The sequence below is a fragment of the Pangasianodon hypophthalmus genome, chromosome 15 (genome assembly GCF_027358585.1).
Source record: "Pangasianodon hypophthalmus isolate fPanHyp1 chromosome 15, fPanHyp1.pri, whole genome shotgun sequence".
Lineage (NCBI taxonomy): Eukaryota > Metazoa > Chordata > Actinopteri > Siluriformes > Pangasiidae > Pangasianodon > Pangasianodon hypophthalmus.
Genome location: NC_069724.1, coordinates 9025769 through 9051196, shown reverse-complemented (window position 1 = coordinate 9051196; position 25428 = coordinate 9025769). Strand labels below are relative to the sequence as shown.

At 36.8% G+C, this 25428-nt stretch overlaps 2 protein-coding genes across 3 annotated transcripts in view; one reads left to right on the top strand and one right to left on the bottom strand.

The window, feature by feature from the left end:
* Positions 1-11901, bottom strand: part of usp28 (ubiquitin specific peptidase 28) — a 29130-nt gene extending 17229 nt beyond the window's left edge. The window contains exons 1-13 of one of the 2 annotated variants that reach the window (XM_026938807.3): positions 11716-11901; positions 9207-9281; positions 8846-8969; positions 7667-7754; positions 6602-6764; positions 3978-4064; positions 3610-3747; positions 2220-2290; positions 2050-2126; positions 1818-1966; positions 1579-1706; positions 428-511; positions 157-321 (exon numbers count right to left, since the gene is read on the bottom strand). In XM_026938807.3, the coding sequence (XP_026794608.3) occupies positions 157-321; positions 428-511; positions 1579-1706; positions 1818-1966; positions 2050-2126; positions 2220-2290; positions 3610-3747; positions 3978-4064; positions 6602-6764; positions 7667-7754; positions 8846-8969; positions 9207-9281; positions 11716-11757 (1391 nt within the window). In that variant the 5' untranslated portion in view covers positions 11758-11901. Of the gene's footprint in view, positions 1-156; positions 322-427; positions 524-1578; positions 1707-1817; positions 1967-2049; positions 2127-2219; positions 2291-3609; positions 3748-3977; positions 4065-6601; positions 6765-7666; positions 7755-8845; positions 8970-9206; positions 9282-11715 lie in introns of both variants that reach the window. The other variant, XM_026938806.3, reaches the window with a different exon arrangement.
* A 1821-nt stretch (positions 11902-13722) lies between these two features.
* Positions 13723-23952, top strand: htr3b (5-hydroxytryptamine (serotonin) receptor 3B). Its single transcript, XM_034311419.2, has 9 exons — positions 13723-13934; positions 14950-15116; positions 16402-16446; positions 16993-17102; positions 17287-17456; positions 18229-18386; positions 21840-22050; positions 22131-22340; positions 23165-23952. The coding sequence occupies exons 1-9, from the start codon at positions 13898-13900 to the stop codon at positions 23428-23430; spliced, it is 1374 nt and encodes a 457-aa protein (XP_034167310.1). The 5' UTR covers positions 13723-13897; the 3' UTR covers positions 23431-23952.
* Positions 23953-25428: the final 1476 nt, after the last annotated feature.

Genomic DNA, 25428 nt, shown 5'->3' with positions numbered 1-25428 from the left:
TTTGCATCTCCCAGCTTGTTAGGAATAAATCAACACCTTCTGACCAATCAGAATTCGAGAAATCAACAGCACTGTGGAATAAATAAGCTATAAATGCAGCAGTTACATTAATAAACATATTATTCTTTATATTATTTGTATAGTGTTGGTGCTTACCTGGTGTGTTCTGAGCTGGGTTCTGTGTGTGCAGGAGTGCTGGCAGGTCCGGCTGAAGCGGGAGAGGTGCTTGTGTTTGTCTGCTTTGAGGTGGCAAACTCTAAAACATACTGCAGCATGTCTGCCAGCGGGTACTTGTTCGGCCCCGAACCATAGTTTTTGTAGCTTGAAAACAAAGAGAAAATTAATAAAGCAAAGTCAGAGACTGTGTAACATTTCAAAAAAATATCTGCTGTTATAGCAGTGACAAATTGTGTCATTTATTCCTGACCTTTCAAGTTTCTGCTGAAGAACTGTTAACTGGTCCTTGAGCCTCTTTACCTCTCCTCTTCTTCCATGTGTTTGTTCAACATTTCTGTGAAGGTATCTACTCAGAGTATAAAGAAAATAGTCACAGTTCACTGTGCTCACACAATCTTCTCCAGTGGGAAGGCTTTCCCCTACTCCAAATTTAATTAGCCAAGACATGTTAGATGTGTGAAGTTTAGCACTAGACCTGCAAGTAGCTACCAATTCAGTTAAACTAACATTACCTTGATATTTTGTAAGCTACCATTGCAGAAAGAGGCTGTATGTTAAGTATGCCAGCTAAACATAAATAGTTAGCTAGCTAACAGCAACACTGAATATGGTATTAAACAAAACTAGCTTCTTGTTTTACAGAGAGTGCCATTAGCTAAGAGATAGCTAGCCTGGTAGTTAGCCGTTATGACTTTATGAAATAAACTAAGGCATTAACATGTTAAAAAAAAGATTATTATTGTAGTAGACAAAAATGACCTACTATGATAGCTAGCTCAAGCCCACCACTCCAGCTTCAAGATGGCTAGTATTGTTTTTACCTTAAAAACACCATTCTGTCAGTGTTATTAGCTAGATTACTACTTAAGTTTACCTAAGATAGCTAGCTCAGCACCATAACATAGATGGGATCGTCATAGGTTCCTTTGTATGTTACAGACCACAACACCAGCTTTAAGACGGCTAGTACTGTTTTTACCTTAAAAATACCATTTTGTCAATTTTATTAGCTAGCTATTTATGTTTACCTGACATACTCTACTGACAGCCTCTTTCTGTAATACTAGCTAGCTTATTGAAAAGTTTTACCAAACAGATAAGGTGTCAAGAACCACACAGAAAAGTCTGAACAACTTGATACAGTTTGAATCAAGTGAATCATCATTTAGACATGCAGTCTTTCCAATGCTTCCAGTTAGCCACATTAGCATTGTAGCTTCAGTGTAAAACTAAAGAAGCAAACTTCAGACACCAACCATCTCTTGGCTTTGGATTACATTTGGCACAAGAGCGAAATTGTGTGCATTTTTGGCTGTCTTTAATAAAATATTTAAATATAATACAAAAACTATGTAAAATAGCTGAGCTAAAACAGAATTAACTACTTCAATAAGTTCTCACCTGTCCATGTAGATAATCTGAGGGAACTCAAGCTTTTTGTGTATTTTTTCTGGCCGTCCTAAAGACTGATTAAATTCGAATCTAGAGAGTTCAAAGGTCAACACTGGTGGCAGCTTCGAGAACCATCGCTGAAAAAAAACAGTTTCATACACAAATTATATTGTACTATAATTTGGCATTTATATTCCTAATAACATCAAATCGCAGAATGAACATTTATTTTAGATCATAACACTGACCTCCTGTCCAGACGACACAGTTTGATCACAGTGTAGTGATTCGATCTCTGCTGCTACCATCGCACCCTCCAGGCACTCGTCCAAATTGTTGAACCCATTCACCTGCAGAGGGTACTGTCCAAACTGCTCCATGGTGGAGAGGATCTTACCTGCATTCATCAAAATATATAATTTCAGTAAAACATCTAGCCAACATATCGTCCTCAATAAAGAAATGATATTTTTCCCCTACCCTCATGGACTCTCTGAGCTACGAATGTCCCATAGAAAAGCTGGACCATTGGGTTGTCCTGCTTATCATCTGGATTACTGGAGAATCAGATAGTCCATATATCAGTGCAGTTATTTCAAATTCAACGATAAAAATAAGTCAGGCTCCATTTTCCATTTCCAAAAGCGTACCTGCCATTAGCTGCCAGCTGGAAGGCGTCCTCAAGCCAGTCGAGCAGCTTATGTGTGAACTCACTAACATCCTAAAACAGGCAAGTATGTTACCTCTCTCACACAGCCTCTACTTAAACCATATCAGTGTGTACCTTAACCATCTGCTGCACACATATAGCACAGAAGGGTGACAAATTAAAGGAAAAACCAACACAGTGTCTTAGTAAGATGTTGGGCCACTATGAGCCAACAGAATAGCTTCAGTGCACCTTGGCAAGTCTCTGGAACTGTACTGCATGAGATGAACACTATTCTCCCAAAAGATATTTCCCCAATTAGTGTTTTGATGATGGCGATAGAGAGCGCTACATAACACGCCACTCCGAAATCACCTGTAGGTGTTCAGATGGGCTGAGATCTGGTGACTTTGAAAGCCAGAGCATATGATTGACATCATTTTCATCCTCAACAAACCATTCATTGAGGTCTTATGCCATGTGGAAATGGGGCAGGGTCATCCTGGAAGAGACCATGTCCATCAGGATAGAAGTGTTTCATCATAGGAAAGGTGATCAGTCAGAAGAACTTTGCATTGATTTGCAGTGACACTTCTCAAAAGGGTACAAATGGACCCAAACAATGGCAGCAAAATAAATAAATGCCCCCCACAGCATAACAGAACCACTGCTTTTTCCTTTAATTTGCCATCTGTTCATCATGTATGTGACCTGATGCACCATTTCTCACCTAGACACAAAACGTGGCCTAGAGCCACCTAGGTTTTGTGTGGCCTAGGTTTTGAGACTTAGAACCACTTTCATGTACAGATAAATATTTACATACTCTCAATAAGTAGCCTAGGGTACTAAACTGTATCTTTCCTTGTCACTGGGGTGGTACCCTTGTCTTTAATATGTATCATTCACCTGGAAATGTGGATATAGTGTACATTTAAAATGATTGAAGGTACATAAGTAAATTTAAAAGCAAAGCCTCAAATTTGAGCAAAGCCTCAAAGGTACACTATATGCACCTTTCTAGGTAAAAGATACATATTACAGGCATACAGTTTAGTATTTTTTTTTCAAAGTGTATAAAATAAGTCCTTCATCAGCTGTGCAGAGCGCTTCTGACGCCGTATGCTTATATACATACATACACACATATACACACACATATATATTATGTTTGTGTATATGTGTATCTCTCTCTTCATCTGTCTTTCTTTATACATACATACATACATACATATATATATATATATATATATATATATATATATATATATATTTGCATAAAGAAAGATTGATAGAGAGAGAGAGCAGCTTGAGGACAGCTGTCTTCTAGAGCTCCTTTTTTATGTAGAATAATCAATTGTGCCTTGTTTACTAAACCAGTGTCAGTGTACCTGCTGTGCCTCACTGGTCCTAAAAGCGTCCCTGAGGAGCTCCACAGCTGCAGAGGGGTCCACAAACCTGCGATTAGAGCCCACCATCAGGGCAAAGAGGCATCGCAACTCCTGCATGAACGCTACGTTTCTCTTCTCCTACATATAAAGACGGAGACATGAGGGGGCGTTACATATACAGTCAGAGTACTTCTCACTAAGACAACAAACAAGTGATTCCACCAAATATATAATCTAGCTAAATCACGCTCTTATTGAAAGGTACTCATAGAAGCACTTTTCTATCCCAGAAGGGATCTAAAGATCTGAGCGTGTTAGAATGTTTGTCAGAATATGAGCCAGATCCTCACAGGCGGCTGATTACTCACAGAGTGGCTCTTGCATTTCTCCAGCACGCGCTCAGACAGGCAGTAATTGAGCACCAGTCTGCGAAACACCGGCAGATGGAACAGGGACTGAAAACAACAAGAGCGAGAAAATTTCGCGTGACTCATGCATATCATCATTTGCTTTCATTTCATTTTCATTTACCACAAGGCATATTCGTCAATAGAACGTAATGGCTGGGGTGGATTTTGGGATGTAAAACACTCCGAAGTGGGTAATTACTGGGGTCAGAGCTGAGGTTAACATCAATGCTTTTTGTCACACAACAAAATGACTGGGGGCGGATGAGCTGTCAAGTACTGGAGCGGAGCTCATTAATAGTCGAATAGTGCACACATCTGCACCAATTAACCTATGCCAAGTTGGAAATCTGCCGCTCTGTTTCTAGCAAATCTGAAAAAATAAAATAAAAATAAAATGCAGTTATGCAGATTTAGCCAAACAACTAGTGTTTTCTAGGAATGAATTAAAGATTTAGCCAAACAACTAGTGTTTTCTAGGAATGAATTCCAATTAAGACAGCTAATAATAAATATAAAATTAATTTAAAAAAATAATAATATTGACAGCAAATAGCAACTTTCAATGCAGACATGTTACTGAATGGTGTTTACCAGCTCAGTGTACAAGCTCTTGATTTTTGCTTTTTTTACACCCTAGATTTTTGCTACAGAGAATAAATGTGAACTAACAGCATTTTGTAACTCGGCTAATCTTCTAATTTCAAACTTATTTATAACAAACGTAGCCTTCTGAGTTCAGAGCAGCGCATATCATGCTGCACTATTTAATTAGCTCTGCGGTCTATCAATATCAATAAAGACTTGAATTTCAACACAGACATCTGAGAAGCCTGGCTAAATTCACTCTGGAATGGCTGTAATAAAATTAGAGTGCCGAGATGCTTTGGCATCAGAGAGAAAGAGAAGCTCATCGTTTCAAGCCTCCTGTCATTAGCAACAGTGGTAATTTCATTTGCACAGTATGGCTAGATTACAAGATAACAGGTGCGATAAGAGCGCTGAAGTGTTATTGTTCGGTGTAGGATACAAGGTACACCTATTTAAGCCAACATAACAGGAATGCATCAGAAGATTCCAGAAAATTCCATAAAACACACTGTATGTGGTCTAGTCGGATATGTAAATACAATTAAAAGAAATTCAAAAGGTTGAAATGTTGAGTTTAACTTCAATTTTACCTTCGTAATAATTTTAAAAGTAAACATTAAAGTGTTTCCTCAGTTATGTTAGGAAGATAAACTGTACAAACACCCCTACAACGGGTCATACCATTTGTTAATGATCAACACTGCCTCATGCTTGATTTCCTCATTGTATATTCATTCAGCGTGAAGGAAAAAATGGGAGCATCTAGGCAAAATATATTTATAAATTAGATAGCTAGCTTAGTTTTGTGATTTAAATGGAACTGGTAAATGCTTTTATACCACAGCACTCTTGAATTCTTGATTCTGATTGCTCAGAATGTGATGATTAATCTTCTACAACAACTCTATCAGTAGTGCCTGCTGCAAATAACAGATTTATAATATGTTATTGTTTCTATATTAACAACACCGGGATTTGTTCGCCAGACTCTCTACATAAAGGGATTTTAAAAACCTGTGTCATTGTTGATATGGTGAAATTTCCGGTAAGGAGACTTTTATTCAGTATTTTTGGAAGGAGTATCCAGTGTCAGCAATTTGAATTAGTCAGAGGTAAAGCTGCAACTTTACATTCTCTGACAAGCAAAAGTCATCAGGACCATGAAGTTTGAGGCTTCTCAGTAATATTACAAGCTGGATATTTTTTGTCTTATTAACTTTTAAGTGATAACAGGAACTTACTTGTTTTGTGGATGTTCCACAACATTAACTGTAACTATAAGCAGATAAAATATACAAGGTGTAACTGCTGGCAAATTGCTGTGGTACACCCTTAAGTGTTTTATTCATTATGAAATTTATGGTGTTTTTAATGTCGTTTATGTTAAATTTCTATTTATTTATTTTTTTCTTCATTAACTTGATACAGAAACCAGCAAAAATACATCTTTTTGAATCTGCTTTCGAAAGTGGAATCTGAAATCAATGTTTTCATATTGTACTGCGGTGAAATGAAAACATACATTTTCATGGCATGTGTAATCTCGACAATTCCAAGATGGCAGACTTGTTGGATTGTTTTTTCTGTATTAGGTATTATATACATATATATATATATATACACACACACATATATATATATATATATATATATATATATATATATATATATATAATTGGCAGAAATAATATAAAAGACACCCAGTGTACATGCCAAGTATAATGTTTTCTTTTGTTTTTGCATTTCGCTGTGGACAGAAATCTTTTTGGAAGTCGGTAATCTAGTTTGCGACAGTGTACAGAGTGTCTAAAGTGAATTATGAAGTGTTACTAATTAACATCTACATAATTTTAATTATTGCTGTATAATTAATTAAATTAATTAATTGAATTATTGCTGTACCAAGTTGTATAGTGTTTCCAAGGATATACAGACTCAAAGAGACACTGCACAAATCTCCTAATCCAAACGTCGCAGGTTAGACAGCAGCCTACCTGGATGACGGCGCTGAACCAGCAGGTGTTTCCCACATTGCGGATGCCCACAGGCCATCCCTCCTGCCTGATCCAGTCTGCGGGACTGCACATCTCTCCTGACGCCTCGTTCCTCTTCCTCTTCACACGAACTGCGTTCTCCTCAGCACTGGCCTCCAGAGCCCTGTGCAAGATGACATTTTTTGGAGTATGTTTTCCAGTGGTAGTTCCTCCTTTTTATTTTTAGGATATGGGTAATTCTTGCTTCTGAGAAATCTCCCACTTCTGCTTCATTTTTCTATCTCTACCTTCTTAAGCACTCCTACAAACCGCTGTCTATTGTAACTATTTGCGCTAAGGGTTTTAACGATGATGCGCAGGCTTTCATTTCTGATCAGGTGTGTGGGATGTTTAAACTGTCCTCAAAAAATCCTAATCACCAAATGATCCACTGGAAACTACTCCAAAGGGTTTATTAAACTCATCTGAAATGATTTTACATGAATTTGTCTTCCTCTCTTATGTGTAATTTATGTTCTGATGGTTCTCTGGGCATGTATCTGCACTTCTTCTGGGATTGTCCGTCTCTTTCACCTTTTTTCTCAGTCTTGTTCTCAAAGGACTTGTCACATTTGCTGGGCATGGATTTAGTTTTGACTCCACACCTCTTCTTCCTGAATGATTTTTGGGGCCTTGCCTGTTAGTTAATCTCTGGAATCCTCCTCACATGATGGACAGGCAGACGTGGGCCGTGTCTCTACTGGACATTATATCTATTGAACCTGCTCATATACACGGGATCAATCTAAGACCTTGGGCATACGGCATCCTGCTTTTGATATTGTGTTGACATTTCTCTCTTCTTTATAAAATTCTGTATGTTTTCTATTTGTTTTACAATTTTGTGTTTATGTCTATATCCTTGGAGTCTACCGTGGGTGGGATAGGTTGGAGGTGGATCCTGGCTTGTTTGGCTTCTCTTTGTTCTGTACTGTTGTTCTTCTTTATTATGTTGAAATGAAAACTCAATAAAACAGTTGTTAACAAAAAAAGGTATGGGTAAGCTTTCAGGAAATGTGAGGATACCTGTGGAGCTCTCTCTCCTCTGCCTCGGCCTGCTGAGACTCCTGAAGACTGAGCTCAATTGCAACTTGCAGTTCATCATTAGCTGCGTCTACAAACAGGAGTTACACCAGTTACAGTGTTAGAAACTGCTTGTATTTAAAATCTTAATGAACTCTGGATGTCATATTAATCAAGGCTGATCAATTAGCATTTAGTATACTTTGGGTAATTTGTAAGAAATGATGCTATGCTGTCTGATCTATTTTATTAATAGGCTGAGTTAATTGGACAGTAAATTTGGTACATTTTTCCTAGAGAAGCACTTTAATTGTTGTTATGCACAATATCTCACAATAAGCTCATTACATACAGCGGTGTAGAACCTAGGTAGGGCCCATTATATGAATTCTTGATTCTGATTGGTCAGAAGGTGTTGACTAATTTGCTATAAAAGCTGTTCTGACAGCTGATTGCAAATCAAATCACAGGTTTATGTTAATGCACTCGTTCTAATACGTTATATATTTCTATAGTAACAACTCATTCACATGGACTTGTAAAGCAGACTCCCCAGATAATCTATGACTAATAATAAAGAGATTTAAGAACGTGTTGTTATTTAACAGAGAAAAACATGGTGAAGTTTTGTGTGAAATAAAAATGACATTTATTTAACATTTACGATAGGAGTCTCCACTGTCTCCACTGACTTTTTATAGCTGCTATAATGTAGGTGATAACACCATCTAACTTGATTCGCAGACATTCCACAACATTAAAAGTAACTCTAAAGGGATAAAAAGTATGACAAAAAATCCAAAATTGTGTAGAATATGCGGAATAAAACACTTCATTATATGCTGTTATAGGAAAGTAATCAAATTTGGGGTATTAACAGATTTTTTTTCTATAACAACACGCACTGTAATGTTTCATTCCTTACACATTGCTATTTGCAATTCAGTTATAGAAAAAAAGGTGAATTCTTTTAAAAGGTTAATTAATATTGGAACTTACTTACATGTAACATTTCCTCATTTTTAACCATTCAAGTATGGAATATTTGTGTTCTGTTAAAGGTAATATTAAAAGAATTCAAATGACAGTCCTAGTGTGTATATATGTATATGATTGTATGTATAATGTATTCTTATAATACAGTACATCTAATTTGGGTTATGTATCCTGTTACGATCTTACTGCTGTGTTGATTAGAAGATTCTGTGTGAGGATCTGCAGTAGAAGCTTCCTCTTGTACTTGCTCCTTCTCCTCTGTTTGTGTGGTGAGGAGCCCAACAGCATGGCTAATGTCCCCCTGGCTTTCCTGCAGTCAAAATAAATTAATGACTGACTCTGATATGGTTTTCATATTTGCGAAATATAAATTACAGCATGTTAATCATCTGCTATGGTGGACTGGTGTTCTAACTGGACTAACTGCAGAAGACATGGTGTCACTTTCATATTTGCAAACACCAGTCTGGTTTTTAAATTCCAGGTCACATTACTGCTTATGTTTGTGCTGTTAGCTCAGAGAGCAGGGCTGTGAGTTTGAACCTACGTTCAGGACACGCTGGAGAACCTGGAGGTCCTGAATGCCAGTGATCTCTCTCAGCTGGTTAAGCAGCATCTGATTCTAAACAAGCAAACAAGCAAATGAACAAAAACTTATTCTTCTCATATTTTGCAAAGTAGGTTTAGGTGTTATGACCTAATAATATCAATGCTGTGATAAATTCACATTACATTGTTCTATGAGTATTAGCAGTCTGTCTGTTACACAGAATAAATAATGCTGGGCAATCTGATTATATAATCAATAATGCAATATTTAAAAAAAAATCAAACCAGAATACTGTTTTTTGTGAGTATTGCATTGCTGCTCACAGCAACAAGCAGCTGAATGTTAAAATTGCAAGTGTTTAATTTCTCCTTATTAAAATTATCACATTTTTGTAAACATTACATAATTAAATTTTGATTTTGAAATCAGTTTGCATATGTTTTTTTCCACTTTTTCCTGCCATTTTGTTAGCAAATCTAAACATCATGAACACTTCTGAATATTGTAATATATCATTTTTGGCTTATACTCCAGCACAGTTGAATTTTTGATTCTGATTGCTCAGAAGGTGTTGTTAATTTTGTATAACAAAAGCTATAACAATAGTGCTGAAGAGCTATAATTCTAATAAGAAGTTTATGTGAATGCTCTTGATCTAATACATTATTGTTTCTATAGTTTCTATAGTCTACGATCTATAACAGCTAATTCAGAGGGACTTGTATGGCAGACGCGCCACATAATCTAAGAACAATAATAAACAGATTAAAGAATGTATTGTTATTTAACAAAGAAAAAGATATAATTGTTGATATGGTGAAGCTTTCTGTAAGGAGACATTTATAACATATATGGAAGGAGTCTCCAGTCACAGTGTTTTTTTAATACTCAGTTCTCCACCACAAGAAAATGGAGGATTTTGTTTCTCTGGTTTCTTAGTATCATGAAAAGCTGTGCTTTCTGTCTTAACAACAAGAGCAAGAAAAAAAAGGTGGAGGTACGACCATTTATAGCTACTATAATGAAAGTGATCAGTGATAACATTTGTTTGGTAGTGAGAATGCTAATTCTGTGTGAGTACAGGTACAAGGTCCAATCTAGAACCTTTACAGATGGTTTGGGTTTTCCATTTATAGAGGATTTCAAGTAGAAAACCTATAGGAGCTATACGTCAAACCCTTGCGGAACCTTTACCTATTCAAAGAACTCTTGACGAACCTTGTTTCTAAGAGTGTATCTAATTTAAAATCTCAAATAACTGAACATTATTCGGTTAATTATTTTAAACCACATTAATAAGCAACTGCTACAAATTTTTCAGCAGCTACAATGAAACTACAAGGAAAGGGATGAAGTTAGAAGAATAAGGAATGTAAATGTGGTTGTGAAATCAGCGACAGGATTAAATACTACATTTTCCCAAACGTTTAGAAAAAAATAGACTCTAAATTTTATCAAAATGATACAGTGCTGTTTTCCTGGTGTATTTTGTTGTGTTTTGTTCCAACACTAACACAACTATAGCAAAACTAACCATCACGCTGCATATTGTTCATCGTGAAAATAACACTGCAAAGTTGTGCAGCAAATCACTGCATGTGTAAAGGTGAATGGAGACAAAGACATATCCACCGAGAGCTGGCCAAATTACACATGAATTACAAATTACACACGAATTACACATGAAACACTCCTATAAACTATAGCTGCATCTTATAAATGACATTCCCAGTAAAGATAAGTGCATATCTCATATTAGGAACTTATTAGAGTGATAAAGCCTCTGTGCACTCTCAGGTGAAATGTCCTCATTGTTAAGTGCTCTTGTGGAACATTCATGCCCCATGGCATAGGTGGCATGTAAACATTAACAAGCCAGATAAGAAAAGCATGAAAGCTGGGGATCTATATAAAGCAGCTCCGGCAGCAGGTGGGAATGTCAGAATGGCGGTGATGGTGGACAGAAACACTAGCCTGGGAGCTGGAGACATATATGGAGAGCTGAAGGCCTGGAAGTCCTGGCTCATGCTCTATTTTAGGCCCTGACACAGATAGCACCTCTGTTTGTGACGCCTCTCATCCTGGCACCAGTGGTTGGTTGACAAAAAAGTAATGGAGGAAAAACAGACACCTGTGACATAAACTATTTAAATATGATATGATAATATATAAATAAACTAGAAGCTGAAAAAACATGGGTGAATTTTTTTTCCCACTTTCATTACTACTGGGTGATACTGATCAACGATGCAAATAACAGCGAGCTGGTTTTCATGACGTCACAACTCAGATTAGAAGATAGAGGAGATATGACCTCTGCACTTATTTCACTTCTTTTATGTAATAAAACCCCAGCCCATGTGTTCATGATGTTTCGCTACACACCAATCAGAAAGAACCACAAACAAAAGCAAAATCAGGACTTAAATGACAGAAAACCCAGAAGTTGTGACGCACACCATTATGACGTGGATAAAATGACCGCAACAAAAAGCGCACTTCTCACCGCACAGTTTTCCGCATGTTCGCAGTCCTCTTGAACTCTCATGGCAGGACAGTTGGACTTTTAATTTCCCCCAGATTTCTTCGTCCGGACTCTGGAGTGTGACCTACTCCATGGATCACTCCCTCCCACACACACACACGCACACACACACACGCACACACACGCCGCAGAGCCCAGGGCTGCGTCCCAAACCGCACACTACCGCACTAAACAGTATGTGAGAATAGTACAGGAGGCGGTTTAAACAGTTTATTTACTAACGCAGGCTGGGACGCTTGCACACTACAGGTCAGGGAATAGTGCATACAGATAGAGCAGCTATGCATTTAGTGTATTTAATCACTAAACTTTTACCACATTAGTAGGTACTGTATTAACATTTAACACATTTTTACCCACCGACAGAATATTAGACGTCAAACTGACGTAGAGTCACGTGGGGTCACGTAGCGTTTACACTCAGCTGTCAGCTCACCTGTGTTAGTCATCATCAGAGCTGGGATGGTGCATGGAGGACAAACATAATATATATGTAATAAATATAAACAAACAAAGAATGAAAGAAAGATAAAAAAAAACAACTTTATTTTGAAAGATGGCATTTTATTCTAAGATAGAATCTGAAAAAAATATTTATTCTTGTGTATTTATTCTTCTCTAAAAATTTTATTCTTCTCTAAAAATTTATTCTTATATTTATTTAACTCATTACTATGAAATGCACTAGTATTTTACATCCATCCAAACCATTTATCCTACACAAGGGAGACTAGAGACTATCCCAGGAACTGGTAGCCAATCCAATGCAGGACACAGTCACACACACAGTCACACACACACACACTACAGAAATGCCAATGACACATCTCTTTGGATTGGGGAGGAAACCAGAGAACCTGGAAGAAACCCTCAAAGCATAGGGAGAACATGCAAACTTTCTCTCCCTCTTTATACACACACACACACACACACACACACACATATACTGTATGTATATATATATATATATATATATATATATATATATATATATATATATATATAAAACCAGACAAGGCAACAGTGCAAACCACTAAGCCACCATGCACCCTAGTATTTATACTATAAAATAAAACTATTAATTTACTTGTTTGTTTGTTTGTTTACTTACTGTATTATAAGCACTTCCATTCTTTATAGGAACATAAGACATAAGACACACCAAAACCATTTCTGCAGTGATGAGAGGTTTCGAATAAATTTGCACATATAAAATTACAAGCAACAATACAGTTATTATTCATCTGATTATGTCACTCAAAAGTAATATTAAAAGTAACAATTATATTTTAGTATAAGTGTGCATATTTTTAAATATATATTTAATATCAAAAATAAGCAATATTTAAGACAATATCATTATTAATAACAACTTTATACTTGTCATAAAAGTTTATCCATAATAAACATAGATTTTCTTGATTTGTGACCAAACTGATATTCCTTCCACTGATATTTAAAAAATAAATAAATAAAAATCAGATCCTGTTTCTTGTTTTGACTGTAATTTTATTCTCAAATAAATGCTCTCTGCATAGCCACTAATGTAGTCACAAAACAGGATTTTTTTTTTACATATCATACTGAGTTATGTTCTGATTGGAAAAAAGTTAAAAAAAAAAGACAAAAAAACAAGCAAACAAACAAACAAACAGTAATGAGCAAAAAAACCAACAACAAATAAACAAGCAAAAGTAAGCAAAAACAAACAAACAAATAATATGAAATGTTGCTTAGATTCTAAAGCAGCCTGATCTTAAACCTTTAACCCCTTTGGCTATAGTGAAGGTTTTTAAATTTCTAATCTAATGTACACTGGATTTCATCATCACCAAAGGATTATGCTAATATTCCAATAAACCCCTTCCTGTGAGGGGGGGTCAGTAGAGATGTCAATTTCCTACTATCAGCTTACCATCAGCATAGAAAATCAATACACGGCTACGGACAGCGAATGTTTGTTGCCCTTCTACATTGTACACATGGAAGCAGAGACCATTCTGAAACGCTTTAGGCTTCTTTTGCTTTCCTGAAGATTTCACTTGGATCATTTAATAGCAAATAGTTTCAGTAATGCTGCACGGATAAGGCTGGATTCTTTTTTTTTTTTTTTTTTTTTTACCTGTCACTAAAAGCAGAAGTTATGTCTCCCATCCTGCTGGTGTGTGTCTTTCTCTCAGGTAAGCCTCTGGATTTTTAACTCTTTAATGTACCATTAAAAATACCAAGCAGTAAGGGCAATGTGTGCCATTTTTCATGGACATTTTATTTCATGTGCCTGGTGTGTCTACTGAATGAAGAAAAGTTTTAAAGCTGCGTCTTCATGCCGTACTCGAGTCACCTTTAATTATTGAAAAATACTCCAGTTAAAACGAATAATATAACAATACAAGACAATATCAAATATTCAAAAACACTCATCTATTTCATTACCTTATATAATATAGTAGAGGAATCCAAGTTTATCCAAGAGTGAATAGTTTATTCATCATTGTCATCAGTTCACCAAGACATGTTTGATGTTTGAAATGAGCTTCTTAATTTTTATCAGGAAGTAATGTAGCTAACAAGTCAGTGAAACTTACAGCTGTCAGTTTATCACTGTGCAAACTGCATGCCTAAATGATTACACTCTCCTCGAATTGTGTCAAGCTGTTCACTATGGCAAACATGCTTGCTTGTGTTGTTTCTGACGCTGTTATCTATAAAGGATTGACAAAAAGATTGCAGTTGCAGAGCTAAAAGACAGTCGTAGCTCCACTTCCTTCCTGATCACATACTTTGTTGTTCAGTTAGGAGGCGTGTCCTGATGATAGAAGTCGTTCAAATGATAATTTCTCCTCTTGAATTTGTATATTGTATTGTTTGTATATTTTACGCTATATTATTATTTGCTATTTTCTAAAACTTATCACTGAAATGATATCTTTTGAGGGTGTGTGATGATTTAGACATAGAGTAAGTATAATGCTAAACTGGTAGCTATAAGTTATAGACTTTACCACTTAGCTATATTTAGCTTCATAGCTCCAGTGCAAAACTAAAGCACCCAATTATAGACACCAAAACATCTTGCATGATTGGCTATGTTTCATTACTTTCATACTAGAAAGCTGTAAATATTACAAAAATGAATGTTCTGAGTGTTTGCTAAACATCTGACAGTTACTAATGTACAGTCATCTGTACATTAAGTGATTTGTCAGGCTGATTCAGTCCCTGAGAAGCCGAAGAGGTCTGCACTGAACCAGCTGACACGCACACTGCTGCGCCACTACGACTGCGGGATCCGGCCCGTCCTCAACTGGACCAGTCCTACCACCGTCTTCATCGACCTCATTATCCAGTCTGTGCTGGACGTGGTGAGCATCTTTACTTAGCTAATTAGTCCTGTGGCACTTTATTCCTGAATAGACAGTGTGACTTTAGAGCAAGCTGAATTAGTTTTGAAAAAAAAGGCATTAGTTCAATGGAAAATGAAATTTACAGTTTTTTGAGACATGAAGACATGTTTGGTGGCTTTGCACTGGAGCTATGAAGCTGGTTGGTAAGAAGTTTGGAAAGCTTATTACCTGCTAGCAGTTAAGCATTGTGCAAACTTTGTGTCTAAATCCACATCAAATGATCATTTGGCTAGGTAAAACCATTTAAACACTATAAAACACAACATAATAAAAAAAAACACAACACAATAAAACACTTGGGGGCATGCTATTATAGGAAAATAATCAACCACAGTATGATGTGATGTGGCCAGATGCAAAACTGTAAAACTGCAAAAAAAAAAAAAAAACAGCAATTAAATGGCACCAATTTGCCAATGGTTACTTTATTATTATTATTATTATTATTATTATTATTAAAGAATGACATGTCATATTTAATCCATTCTATCGATTTATAGTAATGTTTAGTGTTAAATATCAGCAAAACAAGTTACTTCCTGTTATCACTTTCATTATAACAGCTATAGAGAGTCATTCCTTCACCAGCCTCTCTTTTTTCGTTCACTTTCCTTTGAAATTAATGTAAAAAAATATATCTTGTCATATTCAAAAAAACAACAATGCCTTTACAGCTACTGTCAGAGCTGCTGTTATAGAAAATTATCACCAGAATTGAGAATTTAACAACGCTGTGGTATAAAATTCAATAACAAACACACAACCAAACTGTCGCTTCTAATGTACAACGATGTTCTATTTAAGTCTGATATCATATTATATGTTGAGAAAGAAAGCGATTCTGTCATTAAGATGAAACTTCGACACTTTTTATAGATAACAGTATGTCGTACAGCGTCCGAGACTGTCTCAGTAAATCTGTGTGAGCTACTGAGCTACTCAGTGTGGTTTGTGTGTGTGATAATTTAGATGTGGAGTTTTTGCACTGTGTTAAAATAGAGGATATAAGCTTTTATTACTCGTTAGCCACATTAGCCTTGTAACTCCAGTGTAAACCTGAACAAGCAAACTTCAGACGTCAAGCACATCTTGGCTGATTGACTATATTAGGGGTAAAGGGGAAATTTTGTGTCAGTTTTGTTCCTTTAGAATTAGTTTATAAAGCAAAACATTTTAACTTTGTGTCACATTGGTCTTTAAAACCTTAAATAGGAATACAAGTAATGTAGGATTCTCGTTACAGGATGGACAGATGCAGAAAGTGACCACGAGCATCTGGTATCGGCAAGTCAGTATCATTTTTATCAGTAAGCTATGTTTTATATAGAGGTGGCACTTATATGATCCAAATACTCAATACCAGCAAAAAATGCTGGATCAGATATTGGAGAAAACATATCGGATATTAGTTCCTGTAACAATTAACAAAGCTTGGAATTGGATTTGGAAAAGTAATTTAGTTTTGGAACGGGAAATGTTTACATAGAAAGAGACTTGCATGTTTTTTCTTTTGTTAGGATTGATTATATTTATACTTTATTATATTTATTATATTTATATTAGATTTAAATAAATATATGTATGGGCTTTGGTTAAAAAAAACGTAGTAGTTTTTAAAGAAAACAATATCAGGTGTGTATCGATATCGACTCGTACTCAAGGTTTCAGTATCAGTATCAGTAACTGGAAAAGAAAAAGTGCCATCATGCCAATATTTAATTTCTTTACAATCATGTGTGTTATCTTGTTTTTTTTTGTTTTTTTTTTGTCGTTTTTTTTTCCCCCCAGTTATTTTCTAACCTGAATAATAAACCATATCTTCCTTAAATTTCAGATCTGGAAAGACGAGTTTCTCGTGTGGGATCCTGAGGAATTTGATGGAATCACAGAAATCTCACTTTCCTCAGATGCCATCTGGGTGCCTGACGTCATCATCAGTGAATTGTTAGAACAAAAAAATATGTATTTATCATCCACACTTCAACCAATTTATCAAAATATTCACTTCACAATCTGTCATACACCTTTACCTGTATGGTTTAAGAATGAGCAAAAAACACATAATTACATGTAATAATTTCTAAAATATTGGCACCCCTGATTTACATGTTCTTCCCTCTCTCTTTAGTGTGGATGAGGGCAAATCCCCTGTTATCCCATATGTGTATGTCAACTCGTCTGGGATGGTGAAGAACTACAAACCCATCCAGGTGGTCTCAGCCTGCGACTTGGAGATTTATGCCTTTCCCTTTGACAAGCAGAACTGCACTCTGACCTTCCGCAGCTGGCTCCACTCAGGTAAAACCCTCCTGTATACGAGAGCTGTGATTTGTCTTACAGTGTTACTATCAACTATAAGACAAACATGTTGTGTGTTACAAGTGACTAATTAGATTGTTAAAGATCTTCCAGTTGGATCTAGATTTGTTTCCTTAATAAAATAAAACACTTTGCAGTTCATATATACCTATTTCTTGCTAAGATTTTCTAATAGTATCTAACCTGAACCCATTCCCTGAAGTTTAACCAAAAAATTTTTTCCTAATTTCAATTCAATTTTATTTGTATAGTGCGTTTGACAACAGACATTGTCAAAAAAACAGCTTTACAGAAATCCAGATGTAGAGTTAGATTCCTAATGAGCAAGCCAGAGATGACAGTGTTGAGAAAAAACTCTCTAAGACGACATGAGGAAGAAACTTTGAGAGGAACCAGACTTAAAACCTGCATCCTCTTGTGGGTGAAAAAAATAAGTCAAACAGTACTAAATGTGTTGAAAGGATGATTAATATCATATCAGCATATTGTGACGAAGAGTCCTAGGATGAACAAAAGACAGTCTTTATGATTACAGCAGCAGTTCATAAGTATAAAATCTACAGTATCCAGGTGAGATTATCACTGTGAGATCCTAACGCTTTCTCTTTTCTCATATCCTTGGCGTCTTGAACAAACAGCCAGTCTGTATACTAGGAGAGAAGGGCAAATCAAGGCAGGCATATGTGTCGATTATAATGTTTCTCAAACTCTATATGTACAGTAAATCTTGCTCTTGGGTGGATGTTTGCAGTGGGTGAGGTGGATCTGGCTCTTTTGAGAAACGCTGAGGAAATCGCTACTGACACCCGAGAGTTCATGAACAACGGTGAATGGGAGCTGCTCTCTGTGCCTTCTCATTACTGGAAGCTTAACTTGGCTAACAAGGATTACGCCCACATCCAGTTTAATGTGAGGATCAAACTGTAAATTATTCATTTAAACAAAAAGTACACTTGATCTCATGGAAAACAAGGGTTAAAAAGGGTTTTAAAAAACAATTTAACAATTTCTTTTATGTAATTGCATATGAATTTTTTTTATCTTTAAATCTTATTTTATTTTATATTAACCTGACCACAATCACTTTTACAATCATAACTTTCATATTTTTTGTTTGTAAACAATTTTGCAAACTATATTGGTTTTCCCTCCACTTTAATATTCATTTCCAGGTTGTAACAAAATATCAAGGGGGTTGATTATAAGTGATGCTGCAATGTTGGCAGTTGAAATTATACTTAGATAAGGAGTAGTTAGAGAGTATAATAGGAATAGTCAGTTGTAATAATTAATTAATTAATTCTTCTTTAGTTTTAATTCATAATCTTCAGTATCCACTTTATCCTGGTCAAGGTCATGGTGGATCCAGAGCCTGGGAACACTGGAACACACCCTGAATGGGACATTAGTCTATTGCACGGTACATGTATACACTCATTTACACCTAGGGGCAATTTAGCCTAGCCAATCCACCTACCAGCACATTTTTGGGAGGAAGGAGGAAACTGGAGAATCTGGAGGAAACCCACACAAACCTTTAGAGAACATCCCGACAGAGACTGATCTGAGCTCAGGATCAAACTGAGGACCCTAGAGATGCAAAGTGGCAACGCTACACGCTTCACCCACAGGGTGCCCATAATTGCATATTACTACTTTTAAAATATTATTTAAATCTTATTTTATACTAACTTGACAACGTTTATCCTTCTATTCTGAAGCCCACCTATCTATTCTAAGTGATGCTGCAATATCAGTATTTAAAAATATACACAGACAAGGAGACACAGAAATTGGACATTGTAAAACTGTTGGTCTGATCCATAGACTGTACAGATTAACTGTATATCAATACAGTATATGGAATGACCAGATAATGTTTATAAGATGTTTATCCAAATACAAATACAAAAATCCAAAGAAAAACAATAGGGTTCCTAACACTACATGCTTGGACCCCTAAATAGGAGGCACACTATTTGTTTTTTTGTTTAGAAAGCTTGCCAAAAAGGTTCACAGGGCATCCGGTTGAGACATGCATCAGGACTGAACAGACGTGTTTACTTTCATGCTTGAGCAAACATATAGTCAGATATGAAGATCTCAGGACAAGAAAAATATTCATTAATTAATGTGAACATGAACAATGCATTTACGGCATTTATTCATTAATTTTTACTAACAGCCTGGTCAGGATCACAGTGGTTTAAATTAGGTTGCTTGTTTGTTTAGGGCTACGTTTTGGGATACAGAACCAGCTGTTAGAAAAAAAAGGTTTTGGTTTGGGCCACGCCCACTTTGGGTTTAAATCTGAGTGCAGATACAGATATGAATATTTGGAGCACTAGATAGACATTGATGCAGATAGTGAGATTGTGCTACACCCATACTGGATTGAATACCAAAATTTCTCAAGTTTGAGGCAACAATTGATGCAAAATGTTCACTGTGCTAAAGCTGTATGCCTTACATTAGGCTCCCGATTGTAGTCTAGACCTCGCATGGTGGAGATCTAACTAAATTACATGTAAATGTTAAACCCATCTGTGAGTAAAGGGCAACAGGGAAAAATACCTGACTTTCATTACCACCTGCCTAATCCAGGTCTTGAGAACATACTTTGTCTTGGCAAATGTTCTTTTCTCCACTGCTAACTGTCCTCTTCCATGTATAGACACAGAATGTAAAAAAGTCTTCAAGCTGCTACTGGAGTATTGACAGCAATCTGACAAGTGTCACACCCAGTGCACCAAACTCTGTGTGGCTGTTAGTAGCAGCGCCATAATGCTTATAGATAAAGCTTAACGGCAGACAGCGTGCTGTGACGATGGCGATAATGAGACTGTCTCTCTGCCATCTGATCAATGAGCTTCATGGTTGGTGGGAAGAGCAGGCCAATGGCTCCGAGCCACTGCATAAGCCTCACTGTTTCACTGAGATGCTCGCACTGGGGAGGAAGGCACACACGGGCACTTTGATTACCTTTCCTCCATGGCTCATTGGCACGAGCCGTTTAGGGATCCATATTTGCGTTTTCATTCATCGGCCAAATGGACGGGATGGGGGTGGGATGGGGTGCTGTTTAAGTCGGTGTGAAATTGCTCTTTGTTGCGCTGTGAAAGTTTAAGCAGCCTTAAAAGAGGCAAAGTGACACGCATGGTTAGCCGGTCCGATTTTAAGCGGACTCTGAAAAACGTGCGTCTGAGGGCTTTGTGCAGTCTTTTTCTGAAGCAATTACTGCAGCGCTCAAGAGGATCTGAAGTATGAGAAAGCTATTTTAGCTCTAAAATGAGCACTTTAACTGATGGGTCTGTGGGGCTTATTAGGAAAGGCCTCAGCTTGGCCCTTTAGCTGTGTCTGAAAGGAGAGCCATGTTGACATATTTTTCTCAAAATGATACAGGATCAGATTGACCCAGTGCCAGTTGTGCGTTCAGGTTTTTCAACATGGGGTAGGAAACGTGTTGCAAGAGCATATTAGGGGTGACACCAAATTGTGTATAGGACAATACAGCACTTGCAGCGTATCCCAGTGAGCACTGACTGAGCAGGGACATAAGAGCATTGGACCAGCCTGGTTACACATAAAATAGCTCAACAAATCATGTTTGTATTGGTCTGTTTTAATTTCCTGGTCCACCTTGATCTGGCTGTACAGTATATATCTTTTTGGCTCATATTAAGTTTGACACAGAGCCATAACAAGGATGAAAATTTTAGTGAGGTCCACATTGCAGAAATATTAGTGATGCTGCCTCACAGCTCCAGGGTCCTGGTTTGATCTTGAGCTTGGTTTACTGTCTGTATGGAGTTTCGCATGTTCTCCCAATGTCTGTTAAGGTTTCCTCAAGGTTTTCCAGTTTGGTTACTCTAAATTGCTTCTAGGTTTGAATGATTGTGTGAATGTATGTGTGTGATGGACTGTGATGGACTGGCATCCCATTCAAGGCATATTCCCACCTCATGCCCAGTATTCCCAGGATAAGCTCCACCATTATCCACCACTGATTAGAACTTGGAATGCAAGCTTTTCCCAAACAGTAGGCTACATTCTGCCACCATATTATCAAGATGTCACTGTTTGCATATTGAATTTGACAATGTAGTTGGGATAAAACTTGGGGAAAACCTCTGATACTACTGAGGTCTTGACATTGATGTCCTCATTGCTAGTTATGGCCAAGACTAACAGATCTATGAGATGTCTGAGGTCAGAGTTGGGGAGGCAAAAAAGGTGACAACGTGTATTTCAAGGGTGAATATGAAGGGCTGCTACCTATGTAGCCACGCCCCTGACTAGTGCAGCTAGTATTGGTGTACCACAAAAGCACAAATCCTTCCTTTTGCCCATGTGTGCATTTAGGTACTAATCCGCCGGCGCCCCCTGCTGTATGTGGTCAGTGTCCTCATCCCCAGCATCTTCCTCATGTTGGTGGATGTTATCAGCTTCTACCTGCCGCCAAACAGTGGCACCCGCATCACCTTCAAAACCAGCATTCTGCTTGGGTACACCGTATTCAGGGTTAACATGATGGATGAAATCCCAGCAACAGCCATCAAAACACCTCTGATTGGTATGCTATGAAACATCAACTGTCTTAATCTTGTTTTTATAAATATATGTACATGTATATCACAGGTTGGTGTGTTGTAGGTGTTTTCTTCGCGGTTTGCATGGCCCTCCTGGTGCTCAGTTTGGCTAAGTCCATTTTCGTGGTGAAGCTCCTACATCACAGTCATGAGGAGGTGAAGAACATGTCCATCTCTGCCTGCTTACTGCACAAGTATGGTTCAACTGAGCAGAGCTTCAGTGAGAGTCTGTTCACCTCTGTGAGGACGCTGGATGATGTGGATCACTCAGGAGGTGCGGAATAGGAAAAAAATTAGACACTGCCACATGTCATAGTAAGAGCTGTTGCATTCTCAAACTTGATTAGTCAGAAAGTGTTAATATTCAAAGAAAAAGAGGAGAGGTTTGCACGTTGTGATTTCTTAGTAAAAAGCTGCAGTCTTCAAGAGAAAAACTTCAAAAGAAAGTGAAGGAATGACTGTTTATAGCTGCTATAATGTAAGTGATGACAGGACTAACCTGTTTCGCAACATTAAATGTAACCATAAAATGATTTTGCAGAAAAAATTGCAATCACATAAAAAATTCCTGTGGTGTAAGAGAGATAAAACCCTTCAGGACATGCTGATTGAGGAAATTATTCACTTTGCAGTGGTAGCAGTAACTCCTCTTGGCATCGGGCCACATATTACCACCTGTCGTTGATTAATTTCCCATAACTGCACAACCCTGTGTGGTTTATTCCTTACTTCAAATGTAGAAGCCCATCATGTTTCATATTCAATGCAAAATGCAGATTGTCTTTTGTTATTATACTCATTTACAAGGGGATTGGAAATGTTTCCAATTTGTAAATTCATAGAATCTGATTTTCTTGATTTCATTCTCAGCACAGCAGTGACACTGGCATGGTTGTTGCTGTGCTGAGAACGTGGTGCATTGCTAGATGGGCTACAGTCAGTATAGCTAAACCATGACTTATATAATAGGTTATTGTACCTAATGAAGTGTGTGGATCAGTGTATTGTTTTCTGTTTTTTTTGTGTGTGTGTATCTATGCGTAATAATTGATATAATATATTGTACTAAGTCAATTTGTATTTGTCTTCAACACCCAGGCTATGAGTTTGATCTCTCGCCTGAGCCAGACCTGTTGTCTCTGACAGAAACGCAGTCCAGCCCACCACAGCTGCAGAAAATCCTGCAAGAGCTCACCACCCTCAGACTTTTCCTCCAGGAGGACGAGAACGACGGCATGGCTCAGAAAGACTGGCTCGCTCTCTGTTACAAAGTGGACAAGTTGCTGTTTCGCATTTACCTGCTCATCTTCACCATTTACTCCAGCACTCTCCTGCTGCTGTGGAGTAGCTGGAGCTCAGTCTGAAGCGCCAGTACTGCGGACAAGACAGACAGATAGATAAATAAAGGGACAAAATTACTACATGTAATGAAAACACATTGGGAAACACCAATAAAGAATTATCGTGTTACCACTTCTTTAATTAATACCCTGGATGTGAATTTATGTATTTGAAATAAATTGATTAATTAATTGATAGTAATAAAAATAAACTTTAATTAATTAACAATTAATTAATTAATCTTCAGCATTTCATAATGAAAGAATCAAACCAAAAACATGATCTTATAAAAAATAAAAGGGAATGACTGAATGAATGAATAAAAACATCCCAGAGATCCCACATGGTACTGACTGAGACATCTATTGACACCCATTATTGTCCTGGCCTGACTTAAATTTTCCCATAAAAATACAATCAAAAAAGCAATCATTTCCTTAAAAATGCATTAGAAACTTTCACTCCATGCAACAACATCTTTCCCACCATCTTTGGCTCACTAAGAAACACAGGGGTATTGAAGGGAGTTTGCCTTATATGTTAAGAAATTGTGGATGCTGGTCTTTATAAATGCTTTTTTTTTTTGCAGATACACATTTTCTTGAAAAGTAACCTATGAACAAAAAAATTGAATCTGGATGATGGTTCAATATTTTTAAAGAAAATAGTTACTTTTAAAAATTGAACCATTGTCCATTACAATGGCTCTGAAACCCTGTTTATTTAACAAAATGAACAAAATTTCTCTTGAAATGAATAGGACAAAAATAGGACACAGTTGGTCATGTTACTGAGAAACCAGAAAGTGCAAAATGCTCTGTCATGACGACTTTCCCATGGTGGAAAACTTGCTGACTCAAGACAAAGCACTGACAGCGAAGCATCCTTCCATAAATGTTAAATAAACATCTCCTTGCAGAAAACGATAGAAAATGATTATATGTTTTTCTTCGCACATTTTTATCTCTTTGCTATTAGCTTTAGATTATATGGCGTGTCCGGCATAACAAGACCCTGTGAATGAGCTGTGACTATAGAATTGATAACATTTTTGAACTAGCACATTAATATAATGTGATTAATACCTGTGATTTGCTTTGCAGCCAAAACTACTGTCAGAGCTGCTGGAATAGAAAATGAATCAACACCTGCTGACCAGTCAGAATTAAGATTGCAATAGCATTGTGGTATAACATTCCAATAATTATGCTGTGAAGTGTTATATGCAACCATAAAGACCCTCTGTGTAGGGTGTTTAGAAAGCTAAAACTCTTAATTATTCAATCAATTTTTTAAGAACTGAAAAAAAGAATTTTATTTTATTTTTTTAAAGTAGCCTGGTTTGTGTCCCTGTATTGAGTAGAGCACATATATCACCACAATATTATTAATTCAGAACGTTTATCATCTGCATTTTTTTTAGAGTAAGAGCATCATATATCCAGCTCTCATGTGCTTACTGAAAAATAAACCACAGCCATAAGCAGGTCACTGCAGTTAGTCTTCATTACACAGTGGATGTGAACTGGCTGCTCAGTTTAAAAAAAAAAAAAAGCATAATTCAATTCCTCAACAAATTTCTGGTAATATTTTCCTGACACAAATCTAATTAGCTGACTAATGTAGAGCTAATGAAGTCTCATCATGGCAGGGCAGAGTATAGTATCTCAGTTTAATGTAGTAAGTGCTCATGGAAATTGTTCGAACTCGGCTGAGAAATATGACCCTGGTATCGTCACGAGTGGCTGTTATGGATATTCAGACAGACAGTTAAGGAAAAATCATTAGCAACAGCACTACAGATTCAACACTCCCTGCTTAAGTCATTGAATTCACTTTAAATGGGCTATTTTTAAAAAATAATAAATAGATATGCTTTTCTCTACCATCTTATCTCTACTTTAGATCAAAAGGTTTATAATTCATGAATAGACCTTCTTTAAAATATTTAAATATTCAAGCACTACACTTAACTGAGCTGGCTTTAATTTTAGGTCATCAATATTTAGCCATTTCTTTTA